This window comes from Lycium ferocissimum, chromosome 10 (assembly GCF_029784015.1).
Source record: "Lycium ferocissimum isolate CSIRO_LF1 chromosome 10, AGI_CSIRO_Lferr_CH_V1, whole genome shotgun sequence".
Taxonomy (NCBI): Eukaryota; Viridiplantae; Streptophyta; class Magnoliopsida; order Solanales; family Solanaceae; genus Lycium; species Lycium ferocissimum.
Window position 1 is genome coordinate 54663243 of NC_081351.1, and position 25669 is coordinate 54688911.

The 25669-nt window shown below is 37.6% G+C and overlaps 1 protein-coding gene across 1 annotated transcript; it reads right to left on the reverse strand.

The window, feature by feature from the left end:
* Window positions 1–21366: 21366 nt before the first annotated feature.
* On the reverse strand, window positions 21367–24970 carry LOC132035027 (uncharacterized). The gene is made up of 6 exons (XM_059425350.1): window positions 24664–24970; window positions 23852–24415; window positions 23706–23779; window positions 23233–23606; window positions 21884–22061; window positions 21367–21792 (listed from the first exon to the last, which is right to left on the reverse strand). The coding sequence occupies exons 1-6, from the start codon at window positions 24968–24970 to the stop codon at window positions 21367–21369; spliced, it is 1923 nt and encodes a 640-aa protein (XP_059281333.1).
* Window positions 24971–25669: the final 699 nt, after the last annotated feature.

Consider the following 25669-nt stretch of genomic DNA (forward strand, 5'->3'; position numbering starts at 1 on the left):
TCGTAGGTCGACAATGGTTAGTAACACATATCAGTAAAAGAATTCACAGATAAACATGATAACAACCCAATCAAGTACTACGTCTATCTACCACACAATGTACATCAATACCCCTTACTCGTTCACTTCACTCCAATAACCGCCATTCAATCTCACTGCAATCTCGTAATTCACATGTCATCACATCTTTCGTTTTAACCTAGTGGTCAACTAATCTTTAGGACACCCGTTATCCTACATCACATAGAGACTAAACATATAACTAATTTTCTGGTCGATCTATGGGGTACTTCAACAAGTTCAAATCATAATCCGGATCCAAAATCACAAGTACAACACCAAAACATCTCAAAATCAAGCCCTAATGCAATACAATGCAATAAGGTATGAATGCAATATAATGCCATGCAAATAAGGTGTACACATGTACTCCGGACGAAAATATCGATGTCTCGGTAGCACAACCCAGCGTGACTCGCGAAGTCTAACTGCCACCAGTCCCGGATCTTTGCCCAACAGACAGACGGGACCCAAATCTTTGCCCACGAGATGTTCTCACCGGCACCACCCTGGGGGACCCGCGGAGTCCATGCACGAACAACGATTCCGAAAATATCATCGGAATCGGCCATCTCACAATCACTCAAGTAAAAGTGTTCTATCAAATATCAGTTTCACACAATCAATGATTCCGGAATTGATCATCGGATATCGGTCATCTCACAATCACTCAAGTAAAGAATTTTATCAAATATCAGTTTCACACAATCAACGATTCCAGAATTGATTATCGAATATCGGCCATCTCATAATCACTCAAGTAAAGAGTTTTATCAAAATTCAGTTTCACTTAATCAACAATACCGGATCATCGCCGAGTATCGGCCATGCATTATGAATGGATGAGAATGCGTGCAATGCGTGTATCAACATCAACAATCAAGCTCAATATCACAAGTACCAATAATGGGGTACGCCAACAATGTACCAATATCACAATACCAATAGTAGGTATGGCAACAATGTATCAATATCACAATGCCTACAGTGGGTATGCTAACAAGGTATCTATGTCACAATACCAATAGTGGGTATGCCAACAATATATCTGAACCACAAATACCACAGTGGGTATGACAATAATATATCCAAACCCAGACGGATAACAGGATCTAATCTCTATCAACAACTCATGGCATCAAGCTAACACAATAGAATAGTCAAACACAACACCATGGGGTGGCTAGTTCCAACACACAATAGGTCAATCAATCGATATACATTATTGCCACTTCCTTAAATCATTAGCTTAGAACACGAATCCCACCCTACACTCAAAATCCTTCGTCACAACTCATTTAGAACCCGATCATAATCGTTAGTACGTTTTATCCTCTCATCTATCCACTAGATTCGCCATTAATGGCATAACACAAGTAAACACAAATTACGAGAAATTTACATCATTAGGCATAAAAATAAGTTTCGTCTGCTACTCCCAAGTCACGTAAATCTACCGATATTCAAGAAACCACATCAAACAACCTAAAGAATTTACAGGTCACAAGCCGAAACAAACAAGTCACACAACAATACCATCCTAGGATTCCATCCCAAATCCCTGATTTCCTACACATGCATTCTCCGTTCCTTCTAATACAAAAATATGGGAAACTAACCAAAGTCTACAGAAGGGAAATCATAACCTACCTCATGGTCGAGCAAGTGCCGCGAACATCCGCTGATCCTTCAATTTGATCACCATATCGTAATCCACACGAAAAGCTTGGAGACACCTACGAGACCCAAGAGTAGAATTTACCATTAGGGTTTTTATCAAGGACTTTGAATTGGATAAGGTGGACATGGAAATTTGTTCTACCTTTAGATTCACTTTCACATGCTAGATGATCAATCAACCTTCATTTATGACATCATAATACTATTCTAAGTCACCAGCTAGGTCAAGTTGCCATTTTAGGCTTATCTTTGAGAAACCCATTTTCAAGATCCATAGTAGAGACCTATTTATGCTTCAATGGGGATAAATGAAGGATTAGGCTAGGAACCATGTTAGGATAATGAACAAGGGGAAATAACCCAAAGCTTTTATATCAAGAAGAACAAAGGATTCATCTTTTTGGAACTTGAGAGATTGAGATACCCAATTCTTGTGGTTTCTATATGAGGGGTTCTTGATAAGAATCTCTAATGGGAAGGAAGAATGGGGAAGGCTAGAAGCATTACTTCTTCCAAGGGAGCTTCAAATTTTACTCCAAAAATACTCCATGGGCGGCTGGACTCTTTAGGGTTAGGAAAAATGGGGTCAAATCCCAAAATGTCACTTAAATAGGTGGAATCACTGCTCGCGTCACCACTCCAGCGGTACCGCTTCTGTGCCCAAGGTACCGCTAGGGCGGTCCATGTGGAGTCTTTGTTATACCGCTTTCGCGATTGCCCAGCCGCTGCTGTGCCACCGCTGGGACAGCCTGGAAGGCGCTGTAGCAGCATAACTGGCCCAATGGGGCTCGGATCAAATTCTTTACGCGCAACTCATACGATTTCCCAATCAAGTTAACGGTTCCCCAAATTGCAAGGGGAGTTCAAGCATGTCTCCAGGAGCCAGCGTCATGAATATTTCGGAATTCACAGTAACGACGAAACGGGTAGTTACACTATTCCAAGAAGAAGATTGCTCCATAATTTTGGAAGAATGTTTGAAGCGCCCACCATCAGAGAGGAAGAACTGGGCGAGCAGCTGTCCAACTAGACCTCTACCCCGCTACTAGCTCTTCGGTAGAGAAAGATGAATTTATTTTGAAACTAGGAAGAATCAGTCGAGGCCCGATTCCCCACCCTTTTGTCACTTACATACCTCGTAATGTTTTCAAAAAAAGGGAAATGGCTTGATCCAAGCCAAGACCACAGTTGTACTTCTGAATATTTTAAAATAATGAAAGCCTCAATTTATTAAAACTATTTTATTTATTTATTGCATGCATGTTTTATACTAACATATTTTGCCTTGAATTTCTTCTCAATGATAAAAACAATAAAGCAACCTTAAATGTCATGACATGTTGCGAAACGTATGAGTTAGGCAGCATAGAGAAATAAGAGTATGAGGAATATGATGAGACTACAATGCTACCCGAGGGTCTCACAGAGGAAGTTGGACAACTATACAATGAGCAAAAGCCAAACATGGACTAAACAGAAGCTATAAATCTAGGTGATGGAGAGAATGTCAAAGAAACAAGGATAAGTGCACACCTAGAGACTCCTTTAAAGGAAGAATTGATAAGTTTACTAAGGGAGTATATGGATATCTTCGCATTTTCGTACGCCGACATGCCAGGACTAAGCACCAGCGTGGTATCCCGCAGATTACCCATCAATGAGGGCTTTGCTCCAGTAAAGCAAAAAATTCGATAATTCAAACCGGATCTTAGTATCCAAATTAAAGACGAGGTGGAAAAACAGATTGAGTTAGGAGCGGGGGAAGTGACATCATACCCTACATGGTGTTACACCCCGTAGTTCTGCATGTTGAGATTTTTTTTTAGGTGTTAGCTATTTAATTGCAGACATCGGAGTTATTGTCAAGAAGATGCCAGATCATAGGTGCTCGTTTTATAATTTTAAGAGTTCGAGTTCACGTAACAGGTTATAGAAGGATTGAAAAATGAGTGAACTAAGGAGATTAAGCTTCCGAGGCTTTGAAGGAAAGTTAGGCAAGGTTTGGTACAGAAATTTGGTCTAACTGGGAGAAAGAATATCTCTAAGTATATTAAGAGTTTTGAAGTGAAACCAAAGCCTAAAGTGAAGTTCGGGAAGTCTAGTTTCCAACGCGACAAACCGCTCCCCAATAGGACATCGGGGTAAGGAGATATGGACGTTACAAGTCATGCTGGCCGGCTAAGAAAATGGTCTGCGCGAACGCGTCAGGGAGTGGCGCGAATGCGCAGAAGGCCAAGGGCCAACGAGGCGCGAACGCGCTGAGCAATTTTGAAGCCCGGGTTAGGGATGAAGGTTATATTATAAGAGTGTAATAATAATATACGTATGACATTTGGAGACCATATGGTGTAAATCAGGTGGTACGTTGCTTGATGAAAGCCCTTGTTAATGTAAGATAAGTGGGGCCCACATGAAGGGGTTTTATAAAGGACACATGAAGAGATATATGAGTAGTACATGGAAAGTTGAGCAAGTCCTAAGAAGGATCCTTAAGCCAAATATGGGCATAAGCCCTCCAAAAGGGCGATTTAAGGAAATATTTTCGGATAATCTGACTTGGAGGGGAAAAAACGCCCTCATAAGTTTGGTATTTGGACAAACACAAAGAATGAAAGTTGTAGATAATTGAAAGAGATTTCCAACCATAGGTCGTGGTCCCTCACATAATATCGGAATCAAGAGTTATGACCTTTTTACTGAACGAATGCGTAGGCAGAAAAACTAACCCTGCGCGAACGCACCCAAAGGGGGCGCGAACGCACTGAAGGATTTTTAAGTCGGTCCAGGCAGAACCTGGACCGCTATATAAAGGGGCTAACCCCCTATTTTCTTCACTAATCACCCCAAAAACTCTCCAAAATTCTGGAGAGTTCTCCCCAACTCCCCAAGCCAAATTTTAGCCCAAACCAGGTATAATTCCTAAATTCCGATCCAGACGGCGTACAGTTGCAACTACAAAATTGTGTAGTGACGTGTTGTGGATTAAGATCAAGGTGGAGGAGTGAAGATATATCCATAATATTGGGAGTAAGGTATGAATCTTTTATTATAAATGTTAATTTTGGTTTATTTACAGAGATAGAAATGTTAAATAGCCGTATAGTGGTTGATTGGTGGAAATATGGGATGAACCCCATATGAGATGTTTATGGAGTATTTTTATATTGGGAATATTATGGTTGATTTTGGTATTGTTGTTGGTTGTTGAATTATGAATTCGGGTTAGGCATATAAACAGGGGAGGTGCTGCTCGAATTTCGGCAGATTTTAAGGAGGTCTAATTTGAAGGTCTAGGATACGTATATAACAGTGACCCTAACCATAGTATGAATGGTCTTATAGGTAGATTGTGAAACCGAAAATAGGCGGAAAAGCCGCAACGTGAATTTCAGGTATGTTAAGGCTCGTCCCTTTCTTTCAAAGGCATGATTCCTATGGTATGATTCCATAAGTGTTTCCATAACTTCCTTGATTCAAAAGCTAGAAGTTTATGACTCTTAAAGCTTCTTATGATGCTAAAAATGAGAATGTTTTTAAGAGGGTTACGTGAGGACAATTTTATGCTTAAAGGTCTCAAATATGATTTCAACGATGACGTGAAGATGTCAAGCTATGTCATGATTTACTCGAATTATTTCATTGTGTTGATCTCACCTTATAAATTGTTCCTTCAAGGTGGGATAGAGCGATAGTTTTTATTTGAACTCTTATGCATGCCATGAGTATAGTATATGTATATGGCTATTTTGTGACAATACAAAGAGCTCTATTATTTCATTTTGATTATGCACTGCACTCATTTTCATTCTTCATGTATATATATAAGTCACAGTTGACAGGGGGTGACGCTGTGACCTTTGTTGTGTATTACAAGGCCCAGTTGACAGGGGGTAATGCTGTGGCCTTGGTTGTGATGTTTATATACATGGCACAGTTGACAGGGGGTGTGCTGTGGCCATTGTTGTGATGTGTATATACATGGCACAGTTGATAGGGGGTGTACAGTAGCCTTTGTTATGATGTGTATATATATGGCACAGTTGACAGGGGGTGTGCTGTGGCCATTGTTGTGATGTGTATATATATGGCACAGTTGACAGGGGGTGTGCTGTGGCCTTTGTTATGATGTGTATATATGTATGGCATATTTGACAGGGGGTGACGCTGTGGCCTATGTAGTGGTGTTTTAATTTATCTTTGCACTTTCATTAAAATGTTTCAGATGTCTTCCATGATTTTATGTACATATTGATTTAAAAAGGTTAAAGTTGCATGTATGGTGTCCGCCCTAAGAGGCAATCAAATGTACGGGTGCTTTATCCCCTGTTATGTTCTATACTTCTTACTATGATGTTACTCATGCCTTACATACTCAGTGCACTATTCGTACTGACCCCCTTTCTTCGGGGGTTGCGTTTCATGCCACGCAGGTGTATACAGATGAGTAGAAGACGTTGGCTATAGGATGTTTCTAGGCTATCAGCTGGATTGGTGAGCTCCATCTCAGTTCGGAGTGTTGCCGAGTCAGAGTACTTATATTATGGTATCTCGTCTACGTTAGAGACTTTTGCAGACAGTGTCCTGTAGATAGGGCGTCGAGGAGTCGACAGTTGTGTAAAGTGACCATATAGGTCGATGTGTCTTTATGCTTTGTTCCCTTTGTAAAGATTTTATTTGTGACTAAAGGTTTTCTTTGAATTAACGATAAAGGGGAAGTTGTGACTCCTGGATGGAATAGTTGTATGGCACTCAGCCGAGTAGGGTTTTGGGTGTCAGTCGCGGCCCACCGGTTTGGGTCACGACACATGGCTAGCCAATATAGTTCCAGTACCCAAGAAAGACGCAAAGATAAGAATCTGTGTGGACTACCGAGATCTTAACAAGGTTAGCCCAAAGGATAATTTTCCACTCCCAAACATCCACATACTCATAGATAATTGTGCCAAGCACGAGCTACGATCGTTTGTGGATTGTTTCGCTAGCTACCACCAAATCTTAATGGATAGAGAGGATGCCGAGAAAACAACCTTCATCGCCCCATGGGGAGTGTACCATTATAGGGTAATGCCCTTCGGCCTCAAGAATGTCAGCGCAACATACATGAGAGCAATGACTACCATTTTCCACGACATGATCCATAGAGAGATTGAAGTCTTTGTAGACGATGTCATTATCAAGTCAAGAAAAAGTTCAGAGCATACCAGACATCGGAGGAAATTCTTCGACAGGCTCCAAAAGTTTAATTTGAAATTGAACCCGGCCAAATGTGCATTTGGAGTACCGGCCGGAAAGTTGCTGGAATTCGTAGTCAGCCGAAGAGGCATAGAGCTAGACCCAACAAAGATCAAGGCAATCCAAGAATTACTTCCTCCCCAAACTAAGAAAGAAGTCATGAGTTTCCTGGGAAGGCTGAATTACATTGGGCGATTCATAGCTCAATCGACCATCATTGTGGAGCCCATCCTCAAGCTTTTGAAAAGGGACACTCTTCCAAAATGGACAGAGGAGTGCTAACAAGCATTCAACACTATCAAGAAATATTGTCCAACCCGCCAGTCTTGGTACTACCAAGTCCCGAGATCCCATTGCTGCTATATTTGTCAGTTGCTGAAAAGGCCTTCGGTTGCATGTTAGGGCAACACGATGAAGAAGGGAAAAAGGAGCGTGTCATTTACTATCTGAGTAATAAGTTCATAGCCTGTGAGGAAAGATATACGCTAGTGGAGAAAATCTGTTGTGCTCTAACTTGGGTGGCTAAGAAATTAAGGCATTATTTGTCTTTATACACCACTCACCTCATATCCAAAATGGATCCGTTGAGGTACATATTTCACCAGCCCATGCCCATTAGGAAGTTGGACAAATGGCAGATGCTGTTAAGTGAATTTGACATCGTGTACATAGCCCAGAAGTTAAAGGACAGGCTTTGGCTGACTTATTAGTTGCAAGCCCGGTGGATGAAGAGCTCGAACCACTTCGCACCCATTTCCCGGATGAAGGGGTGTTGTCCATATAAGAAGGAACAATAGAACCTTATACTGGCTGGAAACTGTTCTTTGACAGAGCAGTGAATTACAAAGGTTCTGGAATCGGAGCAGTCATGATATCAGAAAATGGGCATCACTACCCCATGACCGCTAAGCTCAAATTCCATTGTACCAACAACATGGCTGAGTACGAGGCCTGCATCCTAGGCCTCCGAATGGCATTGGATATGGACATCAATGAATTATTGGTCATTGGAGATTTCGACCTGCTGATTCATCAAGTACAAGGCGAATGGGCCACCAAGAATGAAAGATCTTGCCATAGGTGAACTTGGCAAAAAGATTATGCAAGAAATTAAGAAAAATCAAATTTTGACATATGCCGAGGACTCAGAATGAATTTGCCGATGCACTGGCAACAATAGCATCAATGATCCAGCATCTTGAAAGCAGTCACATCGACCCGCTAAGGCTAAGTCTAAAAGAAGAGCATGCCCATTGTTGCCATGTGGAAGCTGAGACAGATGGCAAGCCATGGTACAACGACAACAAAATGTATTTGGAATGACGGGAATATCTCAAAAACATTACAAATGGACAAAAGAAGACCATCAGAAGAATGGCAAATGGCTTCTTCCTAAACAAAGAAGTGTTGTACAAACGGACGCCGGATTTGGGTCTGCTTCGATGTGTAGATGCCAGCGAAGCCTCCAAACTTCTAGAAGAAGTACATGCCGGAACATGTGGACCCCATATGAATGGATTCGTACTGGCAAAGAAGATTCTACGAGCTGGATACTATTGGATGACCATGGAAAGTGATTGCTGCAAATATGTGCAAAGGTGTCATCAATGCCAAATCCACGGTGATCTGATCAAGGTCCCTCCAAGTGAGCTTAATGCTATGAGTTCACCATGGCCTTTCATTGCTTAGGGAATGGATGTTATTGGACCCATTGAACCCGCAGCTTCGAATGGCCACCGATTCATTTTAGTTGCTATTGACTACTTCACCAGTCGGTAACAAAGAAAGTGGTAGCTGACTTCGTGCGAAGTCACATCATATGCCGATTCGGTATACCCGAGTCCATCATAATAGACAACGGAGCAAATCTGAATAGCCACCTGATGAAGGATACTTGCGAGCAATTTAAGATCACTCATCAAAACTCGATAGCCTATCGGCCACAAATTAACGGAGTCGTACAAGCAGCCAACAAAAATATCAAAAGGATATTGAGAAAGATGATCGATAATTATAAAGGTTGGTAGGAGCAGTTGCCTTATGCTTTACAAGGATACCGTACTACGGCCCGAACTTCAACAGAAGCAACTCCATACCTGCTGGTCTATGGAACTGAAGCAGTCATACCTACTGAAGTTGAGATACCTTCTCTAAGAATCATTCAAGAAGCAGAATTGGACAATCTTTGAATGGGCTCGAGCTCGATATGAGCAATTGGCTCTAATTAACGAGAAAAGGATTGTTGTTGTATGTCACGGTCAGCTGTACCGATAGAGGATGGCAAGAGCCTCCACCAAGCGAGTTAGGACCAGACTTTTCCAAATTAGGCAAATGGTGCTCAAAAGAATTTTTCCACATCAAGATGAATACAAAGGGAAGTTTGCTCCCAACTAGCAAGGTCCTTATGTGGTCCGCAAAGTACTCTCCGGAGGAGCGGTAGTATTGGCAGAAATGGACGGACAAGAGTGGCCGAAGCCAATCAACTCAGATGCAATCAAGCACTACTATGCGTGAAGACGAAGTTGCTCAGTTTGTAAAAGTACTTTTGTTTGTAATCGTTATTTTATTGGCTTGTATTAGCTATTCCCTTTTGCTTGTAATCGTTTTGTAATAGATAGGAAAGATCAAAACATCTTTTGTAATCTGAACTACGCAATGACCTGACTTCCCCACAGTGGGATACGTAGGCAGTCCATTTGGGACCCGGTCACACTATTAGTAAAAACCAAAAACTCCTTTACTTTTATTTTGAACTACGTTCGACCTGAATTCCTGCTGCGACAGGATACGTAGGCAGCTCGATCGCACCAAAAGAAAAACTCAAGAAACCCCTAGGATACCTCAGAGATAGGACTTCACAAAGGAGAATTGATTGCTGCACGCCCAACTGGGGCAGAATTTTTGAGAAGATCTCAAAAATTCACGCCATCAATCCGCTACAAAGAGTCAGCTAACCTAGAGCTTCAAACTGGGTCAGCAATTTTGAGAAGCTCTCAAATTCCTCATTTATTCAAAACTATAAACTGGGGCACAATAGACCTCAAAATTTCCCGAAGATTCGGCATGAGAATTCGTCGATCGAGATTTAAACTGGGGGCAGAATTTTTGAGAAAAAAGTCTCAAAAATTTCACGCGAGGAAGCAAAGAACCCCAGTCACGAAAGAAGGGATCTCCCTCATTCAAAGCACATGTCATGAAAAATTAACCTTACAGATTTCAAAACAACGCATTTATTTCCCTACAAACAGATATTTTATAGTAACTTTAAAAGCGATTTTCTGCATGATGAAAATAAATTTATCTTTCAAATATCAGAGCCGAAGGGGCTTGCGAGTCTAGAAAGCCAAAGATACGATAGTGCCGGCAACACGAATCAACTTTAGATAGGAAAAACTAACCCGTTTCTGATGCAGGTCCCAGGACGTCCAAAGACGGTCCTTTTTCTAACTTTGCCTCATGTGCAGAAAATGGTTCGCCAAAAGAAGATGGAGACCACTGCTGGGATCAGGCTTTCAAAATATATACCCAGCCATGGGGGCCATAGGGTTTTGAATGCCATCAAGGGAAAAACATCTAGCAACAAGGGCTAAGAAAGATCGGAATGCCATAAAGGTTAAACATCTGATCACGAGGGCTATGAAAGATTTTGAATGCTAAAAGGACGAATATCTACCCACGAGGGCTATGAAAGATTTTGAATATCTATCCACGAGGGCTATGAAAAGTTTTAAGTGCCTAAAGGACGAATATCTATCCATAAGGGCTATGAAAGGATGGAAAATGCCACAAGGGCAAAATATTAAGCCCACAAAGGCTACAAAATGACTGAAATTGCTGCAAAGGCAAATGTTTGGCCAAAAGGGTCATAGTAAAACAATACGGCATATCTGACCAAGAGGGTCACAGCCAGCATAAAGGACGAAAGAAAGACGATTTAGCCAAAGGGGCCATATCTGTCATTTGCATCACTTCTTCTTATTTGCCAAGAGGGCCATTGCATATCTATTTTTCCACTGTCGAGAGGGCCATCACTTCTTCTTATTTGCCAAGAGGGCCATTGTATATCTATTTTCCTGCTGCCGAGAGGGCCATCACTTCTTTTTATTTGCCAAGAGGGCCATTCATAAAAACATTTTCCTACAAACATGCCGAGAGGGCCATCATACTTATTTGCCAAGAGGGCCATTCATAAAAACATGCCAAGAGGGCCATTCATACAAACATGTCAAGAGGGTCAATCATACAAACATGCCAAGAGGGCCATTTATACATTTATACAAACATGCCAAGAGGGCCATTCATACAAATATGCCGGATGGTCACAACAAAGCGATGTCCATTCCTACAAACCGGTCAGAGAACTATTCATACAAAAAGACAAGATGGTCATGTCATAAACATGCCAAGAGGGCCATTCCCCCGAACATGCCAAAGCGATGTAAAATCGAAAAGGGCCATGCATATAAACAACCGGAAAAAAAGACAAAGCGATGTAAAACCAGTCATGAGACCGCAATATTCGTCCCAAAAATACAAAGCGATGTAAAACCGATCATGAGATCGCAGTATTCGCCCCAAAAAGACAAAGCGATATAAAATCAGTCACGAGACCATAGTATTCGCCCTAAAAAGACAAAACGATGTAAAATCGATCAAAAAACCGCAGTATTCGCTCAAAAGACAAGATGATGTAAACTCAGTCAGATGACCGCAGTATTCATCACCTAAAAATCAACGTTACTCAGCAGATGGAAGCAAATTTGTAGCCGGCAAACAGAGCAGGTTGATCAAGTCAAATCCAGGCAGATTGCGGAGCAAACGTGAAACTTTTTCTTACGCAACCAGTCGAGATAGGGTGCCCATGAGAGTCAAGCTCTCCGGCCAGGACTTGAAAGATCACTCCTCACCATGCTCAGCTACACTAGATTGCTTATTTGCATATGTGCCTTGTTTGTTTTATTATTCCGCTACCAGTAGGATACACACCGGCACACACAAAGTCACTCTCACATAAGGGATGACTTTTTTCCTCCGATCGAGTCGAACTACAGGTGAATTGATTCCTAAGAACAGGGATATATAGGCGGACTCAATGCCAGAGAGTCAGTCACACTCCTACCAATCACACCGGACTTCCCAGCTTGACAACAGGAAAATCCGAGAATTTGCTTTAATTTGCATTTAGAAGTCATAATCGAGTCGAACTACAAGTGGCCTAAATTCTCATGAAACCTGAGATATGTAGGAAACCCAAAAACCAGGGTCCGGCCATATATTTTGAAAGTTGCATGAAAATGAGAGGTAATATGAGTTGGGTCAGTCAAAAATCAGGGTTAGTCAAATTTCGTTGCTCGGGAATGGCCCCGCCATCCCCGAACACCGAAGGGGCCTTCCATAATTTATTTTAATTGCCCAGAGTACTTGAATATTAAATGGAGTAAAATATGTATTTTTTTTTTAGAAATCAGAATGATTTTATAAACTATGTAGATAATATTTTATCCTTATTATTTGGTAAAATAATTTCTATAATAAACTATTTGGAAATTACTTTGCAACAATTATGATGCATTTTACAAAATTCAATCAGGAAATAGTTTAAAATAACTATTTACCTAATTGTTTAAATTATCAGAAATTATTTAGCAAGTATCTTACTCCATTTTATTCAAGGAAAATTGATTAATTAAAATAAATAATCATTTTTTGCCCCTCAATTTTAATTTTTGCATAATCAAATTGTATTGACAATTCTCAAATTAATTACAATTGATTAAATAATTAGTTATGGTTATATTTGTGGATCTGTTTATTAATTGTTTAATTACAGCTACAATTGAAATAATCAATTTATTAAGTCAAATTGAGGTTCATAATTGAAATAATCAATCTCATGATTTGGTTCAATTAAAGACCATGTTTGCAAACTCAATTTATATTGGCCGTGTTTTAAATTAATTGATTAATTAGTTTTGTAACGTGGTTATAATTGAAATGCTTTAGTAATTAACCCTTTTTAAATTTTATACTTTTATTAATTGGCAAACTTTTCCCGATATACATACGTATACGGTGATAGATATTTAAATATATCACGTGTATATATATAACAAGCGGGCCTCAGCTTTTTTTTACTTATTTATTTATTTGGACCGAGGTCGATGTCTAGCCCAACAATGACTAAAGGGGGTAATACCCCCCTTTTCCTCATTATATGATAAACGATATAAGAGGGGGTAATACCCAAAATTTTTCCTATGTCCATCGTTATTATACCATCCGTTTATCAAGATCACTTCGAAGGCTTTTATTCCATATTGCCATACTCTAATAAGGGTTTCACGACCCAATCGGAGATATATATATAACCATCCCTACCTCTCTCTACATTCACATTCACATCTAGTGGTCATCTACTCATAATTTCCATACATTAATAATACGAATCTCAGGCCGAAAATGGCAAAGCGGGCCACTCGTTTTTGCTTTATGCAGTTGTTGCTCGGCTATTTTGGATAAAACAATTAATGCTTTACCCTCTCTCCATCAATACATCACAAAACAAGGTATTATCTCTCCTTTTTGCATGCTTTTCTGCCTTTGCAACGGATACAACTGAGAAACCTTAATTGTTTTTGGTTGTTTGTGAATTTGAATCCTCGATTGTTATTGGTTCATGAAGAACCGAGAGGATTGACTTGTTATGGTTTAAATATGACCCTCTATTCATTGGAATATTTGAATCTGGACCATTGATGCTCAAAATAAGGCTCGAACCTTGCAAAATTGAGTTGTCCCGCATCGATTCGAGAATTAGGATTTGAAATTTAGGGATTCCTATAAATATAACCCCAATTCATAGTTTTAAAGGAGGGTAATTGAAAAAACATCACTTGCATATTAAAAATCGAAATAGCTAGGGTTTTGGCAAATTTGCTTAGAAACCTTTAATTTTTCGATTTAGTTAAAGTTTTAAATATTTGTTCTTTGCGTGTGGCTGAGGGTGGAAGGAAACTTTCTTAAGTTCTTTCTTGGCTAGGATGCGCATCAAAGAGGTGATTTTCCTTTCTCTTAGTTATTTTTAGTTCATTTCAATCATTTATGTATTCTACTGCTTATATGGCTTGATGTTGTGGTTATTTGTGATGTTTTAGTCTTATGATGTTGGTTTTATTTTAGTTTAATCTTGTTTTATTTAATTCTGTAGTTGTTTAGTCATGTGTGCACTTAGAAGACTAATTATGTAGGCTTTAAGAACTCATTTGTATGTCATTTGATTAGTTATGAATTAGTTTAGATGAGTAACCTATTAATCATATAGATATATATTCAAATTCTTCATGATCAGTGGTTTGAGTTACCTGGTTAAGCTATGCCCCTTTTGGTTTATGAGGGTTTAAAGTATGACCTATGTGTTCAAGATTAATTAGTTATGAGTCTATTTAATCTAGAAATTCTTAGCTTAGTTTTATCTGTTTAACTTTGGTCAGTCATGTGTGATATAACTTAGGATCTACCTAATCATGTTTTCACCTGCCTTGTCTCCTATTCATATATTGTTGTAAGCTCATTAGGTGCATGTGTTTGGATGTTGATCATGCTAGCTAATTAGTATGCTCCTGTGTTCAAAAGTAATGACTTGGCTTATAGCTTTCTTGTCTATTTTATGGGAATAGGTCTGCTCTAAGTGGGAATCGCTCATGAAATCGAGGGTATTTGACTAAGCTTAAGTCACCTACATTTTGAATTAAGTAATGTGACATGACTAGCCTGTTAGTGTCCTAGTCTGTGAATCTTGTTTGCTTTTAATATAACTGCTGAGTGTTTGAGAATGTTTTGTAGTATTAGATCCTAGTTACATTTTAATTATGCCCTCGAAAGAGGCATGTTATACGAATCTAAGGGAATCTGAGGAGTATCATTAGTCCCTTTTTAGTATATACATATTATTTCCTTTTGTAGTTAAGTGGCATGAGAGATGGTTTGTGACTCTGGGGTGCATTTGATTACAAATCATTCACTTAAAAGAAGAAGTTTGATACTATCACATTGAATTTGAATGAAAGTAAGGTTTATTATTTGACTAAGTGATTAGGATAATGGCATAATAGGCAAGTTTAACATCTGATAGTTTAATAATGTTTGGTCCCAACATGTTTGCAAATATCATCATCCTGTTTCAATACTTATTTGGTTTTAATGATGTTCAGTTAATGTTTTGCATTCCTTGCCATATTAAAAACCAGTCTGTTTTGATGTTTGATTAAGCTTAAACCATGTATAGTCACTATCTTCCTTGTTTGAGTCTAGCTTTATGCTTTGCATGGTCCACTTATGAACTTGTGTTGGTATGCATTCATAGTTGTTTGTTTTGCCCTTTTCCATGATACATGTCAAGATTGTTATTAAGGAGTTTAGTGTATGCACATCTGTTTAGTTTGTCTGTATCTCTTTTAAACCCCTGTGAGTTGTTGAGTCTTGGTCCTTGCTTTTGTTGGAATGCCCTAATCTGCAAGATGAGCTCCACTACTCTAGCAAGATTTACTATAATGTGATAGCCCTATTCTAGACCAACAATTTGAAGGTTAATGAATATGCAATACTTCCTGCTTTCTGGTTAAGTTCTGCTTTTAAAGGGTTCTTAAAGACTAATAAAGAGCTAGGCTTAAAACCAAGTCCAGTTTACTCTTTCTTTTTATGTAAGACACTATCTAAGAAATGAAGCGCTCAGGCTTAACTTACTTGGTCAGTTCTTTTGTTTGGATTTTGTGCCTGGTTTGCATTTTTCTTGTTAAAAAAAAGTTAAACACATCTTGGTTGAATGGTGATCTGTTTGGATTTTGAATTTGCTTTTAGATTCCTAATTGCTCCTCTTTGTTGGGAGTATCTGCTTGGCAAGGTGTTTTTATAGTTGGTCCTATTGGATTTTAAACTAGAACATTTTGAGTTATTTAAAAAATTGTCAAACCTTCTTTGGTATGGCTTGTTTGCTGTGTTGATATATAAGTTAGTCTAATCTAGTGAATGATAACTTGTTAGGTGTCTTACTTAATCACTTTGTTTGTCTTAAATGGATTCATCTATTCATTAAGGTTAAAATAAGCACTTATCCTTCATGAAATATTGGTTTTAAACTATGCTTTACTAATTCTCCACAAAGATAACTAAAAGTAGATATCTGGGCAGTTCATCTGAGTACATTAAGGTTTGTTAAGTGAATGTAGCGGTCTTATTACTTTCTCATGTTGTCAAGTGTAAGTTGGTTGAAAATTTGGCTTCTTTAGGAGATAAGCTAATTCTGGAAACTACTGCTTATTTGATAATTGGTGTGTGACACCTAATGGCTATTAGCTGTTTCTCTTTGGAGTCTAGTCACTAATTACTTAAATTCATTTATATGTCTTGTGTTACTTGCTTTGGAGAATGCCTTCCTGAATTGATTAAGTGTGGATGTTATGTTTGGACTAGATGTTGATTCTATATTCGTGTAACTATGGCTTATCCCTTGCTTTGTCTTGACTGTATAATAAAATTACTTAAGCATTTCATTAGTCATGTTTGAATTTAATAGGATATTGATGTCCATCATCAGATAGCAAAATCTGTTAAATATACACCTAGATATCTTGATTAGGGGGCTGTTTGTTGTCACCATTATATATACACTTCATCTCCCATAATACTATGAGCCTAACACATAAGTGGAGAGGCAAAATAGCACTTAGGGATGAAGCTTAAACCTTCCCTGGTGTCTACCATGCCTGGGGTTCCTGGAAACCCCTTGGATCTTGTGTGGCATCAGGAACAAGAGGGTGAAAGCTTTCCTTTTTAGGCTGTTCTAGTCTCTTTATGGGTGTGCAAATCCATGGTGTGTTGGCAGGCGGTGGTGAATGTTTATTTGATTAGCACTGTTCATTTTTGCTTAAGGAAGTAACCTTATGTGTTGTTTTACTATCCTTTAGTTTTGGGCTCTGAATCTGTAACTGTTGGGTTATATAAGTTAAAAAAGAACCTTTAATAGTATATTTTTCTTTAGCTCCTCTCAATGCATTAGTTTTCTTCCCTATATACCAGGTGATATACCAAGGTATACAGAGCATATTCACCTCTATACCCTCACAAGTGTATAGGAGTGGATATATTTAGTATACCAAAGGTATATCATTCCTATCATTTATGAACATGAGACCACATTGTGTAAATTTAGTCTCTTGGGCTGACTGCTTATTTAATGTTTGGGCCTCGTCTAGCATTTTAAACAAAACTTTGTACTTGGGCTAAATGTCTTTTTTCTTTCTTTCTGAATCTGGTTAAGTATCCCATGTGGGCTTTGGGATTTTTCTTTATCATTTTGGGCCTTACGTTGTTTCTTCTGAAAAACTATGTTATCACTTAAAGATATATTCTTTTAGCTTATGCATTTGTTTGGCTTGAATGAAAATTATTTATGACTTAGTATCCCTACTTAGACAAATACTAATCCTAGTCTTCTTATATGCTTCATGGGAACCAATTCTGGGCCATTCTGGCCATCTCTTGCATCAAGACTTGTTGGGTCTAAGGCCAGCCTCCCTCTCTTTGATCGAATCCACTAAGGAATGGAAAGATAAGCAAATATTCGTGTTAGAAAGCCTAGCCAAAGGGTGAAAATGGCACTGATGGGCTTGGGTAGGCCAATCAGTTTGAAAATTTACTTTCCTTCTTCTCTCTATTTTTACTTGACATGTATATATGTTGTATATGTATCAAACATGTAAATAATGAAACCCCTATGCATGTGTAGAACTTAGGAAATCAACATTTAGTATTTTAGGAAGTCGCTAAACCTTTTTCAAAACTGGGATAATGATAAGTTTTTGCATGACAAGTCAAAACTTAGCTTGATTCTAAAAAATTTCAAATTGGTTTAATGTGTGAAGTGGTAAAAAGTGGAAAAATGGGATTTTGGTTGAGTAAAAAAAAAAAAAAAGGGGGGGGGGGGGGGGGGGGGGGGAGCAACGTCTAATGGTTCTTCAAAAAATGGCTAAGTAATGAAATTTTGGGCTACCTTCCGTAATTTAAAAGGGCAAACTATGATATTCTCTTGAGATTGAAATTGGGCTGTAATAAATCTTTTTTTTTGCAAAACTCAAAGAGCCGTTTTTAACTTGGATTCGATTTTGCTGAAAGATAAGAGATTTGCATATTTTTTTTCAAAGTTGGAAATGGGTTCTGAACTTAGCAAATCTGATGAAATGGTGACTGATTTGGGCCTGGAATCCCAAAACCAAATGGACTGAAAATAAAGGAAAATATACTTGGACCAAGATTCAGGTATGATGGACTTTAGGCTTGGAATATGGTTTGACTTATGGGCTTCAAAAAAAAAAAAATTTGGATTTAATAAAATTTTCCTTTTGTATATATATATATATATATATATATATATATATATATATATATATATATATATATATATATAGGAGAATACTATATTTTATATATATATAATAATACTCGTATGTACTAAACCCATTTTGTTAGGACTATAATAGTAGTAACTCTACTCGGGAGAAATCCCGAGTGTGTCCTAGTCCGGCAACAAAGTGAGTTGAACACTTACGTGAATTTTCAAACCCAAAAAATCCTTTTTATAAGGGGAATTTTTGCCGAATTTTTTCCTTAAAATGATGATATGAATATGAATGACATTTTTGCGGAAAACTAAACATTTTTGAACAAATAAGTACATTAATCACACATTGAAGCTCGTGGGTCAACCGTATTCTATGGATCTTTAATACTGGGGTGCGTTCACCAGAACCCTTACCTCGAACTTTGGTACCAAAAGATTGCTTTCTTGCTTGAAAAATCTTTTACCCGGTTTTCCTAATTTTCCTTTAAAAAATTAGGTGGCGACTCTAAAAATAATAAAATCCAATTAGAGCACCAACAATCTCGTAGTAACTTACCTTACCCGCGTAAAAGCGAACCATAATAATAAGTACAGCTAATAAGTATTAATTTCATGATTAAAGAAAATGATAGAATTAAGTTATATATTTTCACTGTCTAAAGCAATATAAAATTAAAAGATAGACATCCAACATTATTATCATTCCTAGTGTTAAAATTGATTTCTTTCGTTAGCATCACTGTTGATTTGATTTTTATTGTGTTTTATTTGAGTTACTAACATCTATGAGCTATAAAACTTATTAGACCGTTCAAAATTCTAAATCTAAGCTTGAAATAGTGTTAAAAGATAAAAACTATGAAAACAAATTAAGAAATATTTATAAAATACATTATGAATAAATATTTTTACGTATAAAATATTTTTAAAATATTTTTGAATTTTCTTACATGTAATGCCGGGTTGGTTTGGTTTGACATTTTTTTAAGGGCAATTTGCACGATTGTCCTTATTCGAGGTTTGCCCTTCGCTAAAAACCCCTTTGTTCCGGGTTCGAACTCCCGCCCAGTCAAAAATTAAACAAAAAATCACAAGATAGAATTTGGATTCGCAAGGCAGAGTTCCTTAAGTAGAGTTTGCAGCCAAACTCTACCTGATCTGGCAGAGTTTGAGTCAAACTCTGCCTGATCAGGTAGAGGTTGACTGCAAACTCTACTTAAGTCCGAGTTTTGCCTTCAGGCATAAGGCAAACTCTACCTTAAGGCAGAGTTTTGCATTAGGGCAATTTTTATTTTTTTTAAATGAAATTTTGCATAACTTTGCCTTAAGGCCTAACTTTTGCCCGAATAGGCCTAATTTTGCTACGAAACTCTACCTTGCGATTTTATTTTATTTTTGGTGTAGGGTTCGAACCCCAAATCTCTTTTTTTTTCAATAAAATTTTGGTAGCCGGTTAGGCCTTTTTTATTAATAATCAATCTAGCCCAAAAACCGGGTCCATAAAAGAAAAACACAAAATCGAAATAAAAGAAAATGAAAAAGACAACAAATATAATCTTTTTCCAAATAAATTTTCTTGCCCTAGATTCAAGGCTGACTCTCTCTCCTCCTATCTTTGTTTCTCTCTAGAATCTTCTACTCCGCCATTATGCATGCTGCTTCGGTGATGTTGATATTGTTATATTCCTCATCGGTTCAGTTGAGATGAGTCTCTTCTCCCTCTAATGATGAGTATTAAGCTAATCTGAAGAAGGAAATCATGCCTCAGCTGCTCCAATGTAGAAGTGACGCCCAATCTATACTGAAATGATGACATTGGCTCTGATCTACACCTCTTGAACAAGCTATCTTCCAAAGGTTGCTGAGATTTTTCGAAGACCACTAGGTATTGTCATTCTTCCTGCTTGTAGTCACTTTCTTGCAACAACTGCTAACAAATGATGATTTTTTTGACATGTATGAGCTGCAACCTCCATTTTTGCTGATGTGTTGCATTCATCCTGACCTGATGTTGAAGACTCCAACTTCTTCGATTAGATGTACTACTTCCTTCCTTGAATAAGGTGGAACCCTTAAATGCAAGGTAAATCCTCTCTATTTCTTTCCAGTCTGTGATAACTATTTTAGGACTTGTGAAATTTTTGCTTCGATAGCCAATTGTGCAAGATTTATGATTAAAAACCCTTGTTGCTCTGAATTTTGCTTCTATATACCAATTCATGTGTGTCATGTATGTTGTTAATCCTAAAAGTAAAATAACAACCCTCATCTTATGTATTACTATTGAACTCTAATTCTAAGATATGGTATTTGACTTTTGTCACTGTTTAGAATCCTTCTCGAGTCAATTTCCAAATCTTGGAAATCATGACATTGAAAAGAACCTCTATCCAATCTCTTGGGGTAGTAACTCATTCAACCTGTCCCTGTCCTATCTTCCATTCACTATCCGTTCATGAACATTTTGTATATTAGCATCCCATTCTTCCCCTTGACAAGTATAATACAAGGCCCCATACCAGTCCAATTGCCAAACCAAAATTGAGAATTCCCCATTTTAGTTGCCACCAGATCTGATGCTCTATCAAATCCACTGCCTGGAGCATCTTTTTCCAAGTTTGTGACCTATATTTCCTGGATACAATAATAGAATTTTCTTTCTTGCAATATTTATTACTTAAGAAATCACTACGTAGTGATGGCTTTATTATAAAATTCCACCATAATTTACAATACAAAGCCAAAGATACGTCATGCAAAGATCTGAATCCCAGACCACCCTCAACTGTTGGAATACACAACTTATGCCAAGCAACCCAGTATCTCCTCTTGCCCCCAATAGTGTTAATCGAAAAAAATTGAGCAAACATTTTATGCATTTGCTTAATAACCCTTTCTGGTGGATTAACTGTAGATAGCATTTGAATTGGCATACTCTGCAAAACATGCTTAATCAAAATTTCCCTTCCTCCAAAAGATAGCATTTTTCCTTTCTAGCTCTAAAGTCTGTTCATGATCTTGAGTAGAATGGCATTAAAAAACTCTTTCTTCCTTCTACTATGATAAATAGGACAACCCAGATAGATAAATGGGAAATCCTTCCTAGTTATACCAGTAGCAATCTCCACTGTAATGCTGACATCTCCTGCCACATTCTTATGCATATACACTGAACTTTTTTCCTTATTGATCTTCTGGCCAGATGTTTTCTCATGCTTCCTCAAAATTTCCATTATAAGCTGTAAGGACATCATATTTGCTGAAGAGAAAATGATCATATCATCAGCAGAAGCTAGATGATTCACCATGGGACTCCATTTATGCATTCCAAATCCCTTGAATTGTGGTACATGATGTAAATTATTGAGATTCTTACTCAATACCTCTGCAGACAATATGAATAAAGTAGGTGATAAAGGATCCCCCTGTTTCACACCTCTGGAAGATTGAAAAAAATCCTTGTTGTTGACCATTTACCAAAACAGAGTACCAATTGTTGCTTACAATCATTTATACCATATCAATCAATCTTTCAGAAAATCCACGTTTCCTCAATACCTTAGTTAAAAACAACCAAGATACTCTGTCATATGCCTTTGCCATATCCAATTTCATAACTACTTTAGCATTCCTAGTTCTCAGCCTGATATCATATATGATTTCTTGAGTTAGGAGCACATTTTCAACTATGCTCCTATGTTTAACAAAATCAGCATGGTTCAAAGAAATTTTACAGTCAAACCTCGCTAAAACAACATCGTTGGGTCCGAAATTTTTTAGCTGTTATAGAGAACTGTTGTTATACACCTATAACAGCATTTGCCATTTAAATAATAGTTGATTGTTATAGGCAAAAAATATGCATAAAATCTTCACTAACTAAACATTATAGAAAGTTAATACAATTTCAATAAATTCATAACTGAATGTATATAGTTTTAAGCTCCAAAGCACACATTTTAAATCTACAATACTTGAAAATTAAATTCTTTCAAGATTGATGGGAGAAATTTTATTGTAGCTTGTTACGTAGAATCCAATCTCTAGTGGCGATAAAATTCTTGAATTTACGAAGATTTGCGTCTAAATTTTTAGCAAACGGGTATTTAATTGATTTCCCTCGAAGGGAATCTAAGAGTTGAACCGTTGAATCTTCTAATCCATTCAAGTAATAATAGGTTGAGGTTTTTTATCAGCACTTTCATTGTCGACTTCGGCTTCCATATTCTTGAGCTTGTTCTCCCACTCTAATGACATGGGCAATAATCTCTTCATCAGTGAAAGCTTCAATGATCAGAAGTGTTGCATCAAAATCCACATATTATATATAATATTCTGTCATAAATATAGTATATTAAGGTATCAAATTAAATATTTGGTCAAAATCTATACTACTTATTATTGGTAATCATAGATATTCTATTTTTATAAAGATTGTTAATAATTATATTACCAAAAAAAGCAGATAGCTGTTATATGGGGGTGATTTTACAAAGAGTGTACTGTTATAAAGTTGGTTGTTGCTGTTATAGGTAAAATGTTGTTATAGAGAAGTAAAATATAACATAAAAAATCGATTTCGAAAAATCTTAGCTGTTATAGAGAGATGCTGCTATACGCGGATGCCGTTATAGAGAGGTCTGACTGTATCTGTTAATCTTCCACCAGACTTTCATGGATCAATCTTGAAAAGATCTTATTGGCAAAGTTACTCAAACTAATAGGTCTCACATCATAAAATGTATTTACAACATCCTTTTTTGGTAACAAGACTAAATTAGTATGAGTAATAAATTTAGGAAGCTCATCACCCCAAAAGAAAGCCTTTACCATATCTGTCACATCATCTCCAATAATATCCCAACAGACTGAAAAAACAGCCCTGTAAACCATCTGGCCCTGCAGCACTTTCTCCATTTAATTGAAAAACCACATTTCTTACTTCCTCCTTTGTAGGCATGTGTTCAATTCCCCAATTCTGCTCCTCAGACACCAGTCTTGGAACCTGATCTAACATGTCAAAATAGGTGGGGTCTTCTTCCTTTGTAAATTGCTTCTGGTAGAATCCAATAGCTTCCACAGTGATAGCATCAGCATCCTCTATCCAATTTCCATCTGCATCATGAATTCTTTTCAACTGTAATCTTCTCCTTCTCCCTTGCACATAAGCATGAAAGAACCTTGTATTCCTATCCCCATCTTGAAACCACTGCATTCCAGCTTTTTGTTTCCAGAACTCCTCCTCCAAATGCAAATATTTGTTTAAATTTGCCTACGCTCTATGAAGTCTTTCCCTATTTGCTGGAGAAGGCAAAATTTCAAATTGTATCTCATGCACCTTTATCACCTCTTCCAAAGTTTCAATTTCCTGAAAAATATTACCAAATGTCTGCTTGCTCCATTGTACCAAGGCTGCCTTCACCTTTTTCAGTTTATGATGAAAAAGAGAGAAAGGATTGGCCATCAAATCTGCTCACCACTAACCTCTGACTATATCCAAGAAACTATCGTGTTTAGCCCAAAAATTTAAAAATTTAAAGGGTTTTTTAACTGACACAGACTCTCCAAAGTAAGATATCAGTAAAGGGACATGATCAGACCCAGTTCTGATAAAATGTGAAATCTCTATGGCAGTGAATTTCATTTGCAGAGCATGATTACCCAAGCATATATCCAACCTCTTAAAAATATAATCATCTCCACTTTGACCATTCCAGCATGTGAATTTACTACCCTTGAAACCCAAATCAGCCACACCACAACTTTGTACGCAATCTCTAAAATCTTGTACTTCATTAATTGTGACAGGTAAGCCTCCATACTTCTCCTCATCTGAGGTTATCACATTGAAATCACCACTTATTAGCCATGGTACCACCATTGTTGTAGCAATATCCTCCAAAGAAGGCCACAGCTCCATTCTCTCCTCTTGACTGCATTTTGCATAAACCAATGAGACTACCATCTCATCCTGATTCCCTCTTAAAGTAAGTTTAAGAGCTAAATGTTGTGGATGATCAACTAAAATGTGACAATCAAAGATATCTTCTACAAAGGCCCATATTTTACCAGATATTTACCCAGCATATTGAAAACCAATCCTTCTTCTGTAATCTTCTAACTTGTCAGCAGTTTGGAATGGTTCCATGAGACCCATGAAACCAAAATGATACTTTTGCTGCATTTTCATCAACCTTGTAAAAGCTTCCGTTGTGTTAACAGACATAATAGTCCATATTATTGCATTGATCATGGTTTATTAGATTTATTATGGTATCTTCTAGTATGAACACCACCTCCTGGTGATGCACTAAGATCCTTTGCAACTTTCTTCTTTGCCTTTACACCCTTTTTTCCAAAATCTTTGGAGATAAATCCCCTCCTCTGGCCACTTCTTTCAAATTCTGTTCCATTGTATGCTTCAAGATCTTGTCCTCCTGATTTAATTTGAAGCTTGTTAAGTGACTGTTCTGCAATAACCACTACTGTCCCAGTATCATCTTGTTGATGCTCCCCTGTATCAGATTTTTTATGCTCCCCTGTATCAGATTTTTGATACTCATGTTTTTTGACACTAGATCTTTTTTTCTGAAGGTTGTTCATCTATCTTCTACATTAGTTGTTCTTGTTGTTCCTCTTCTTCCAGGAATTATCCTTTTTCCTCTTCCTTCTGCTCTGTGTTGTCCTCTTTATACAAAGACTGATCCCTCATGTTATTGCATGATATATTTTGCTTATCACCATCATGGTTTTCATCTTGGTTGTGTTGCTCTTCCTTTTGCCTTTGTATTAAACTATCCTCAATTAGTTTGGAACTGCCTGTATCATTATTACTGCTTTGTGCCTCTTCTATCATTGTTTGATTTGTGACCTTGTTTGAACAGCTCTTTTGTGACAATGGACTAATTATTTTGAGGACATTATATTTGACTGGGCTGCTCTTTTTTCTCTTGTTTGACATTTCCTGTTCTTCACCTTGTTTAGTATGTGTAGACTTCTATGGAGATTTACTTTTGATACTGTTTGTTGATTTCTGAAACTCCTCACACTTAGTTTCCTCTTCTTCTGCAGATTTGGCTGTCTCCTCGGCTTCAACATTATCTCCATCACCAAGAACAGTATCCACAACATTAACCTCTTGATTATTCTCCTGTACTTCACCCAATATCACTCCACTTATGTCTTTAATCTATTTTTTTTCTTCTTTGCGTACATTCTTGTCTAGCCTGCATATTCCCTACTACCCTTCCACTACTTAATGTTCTCCTTTGTTGTGCAGCAGTACTAGTTTGATGAGCTTTT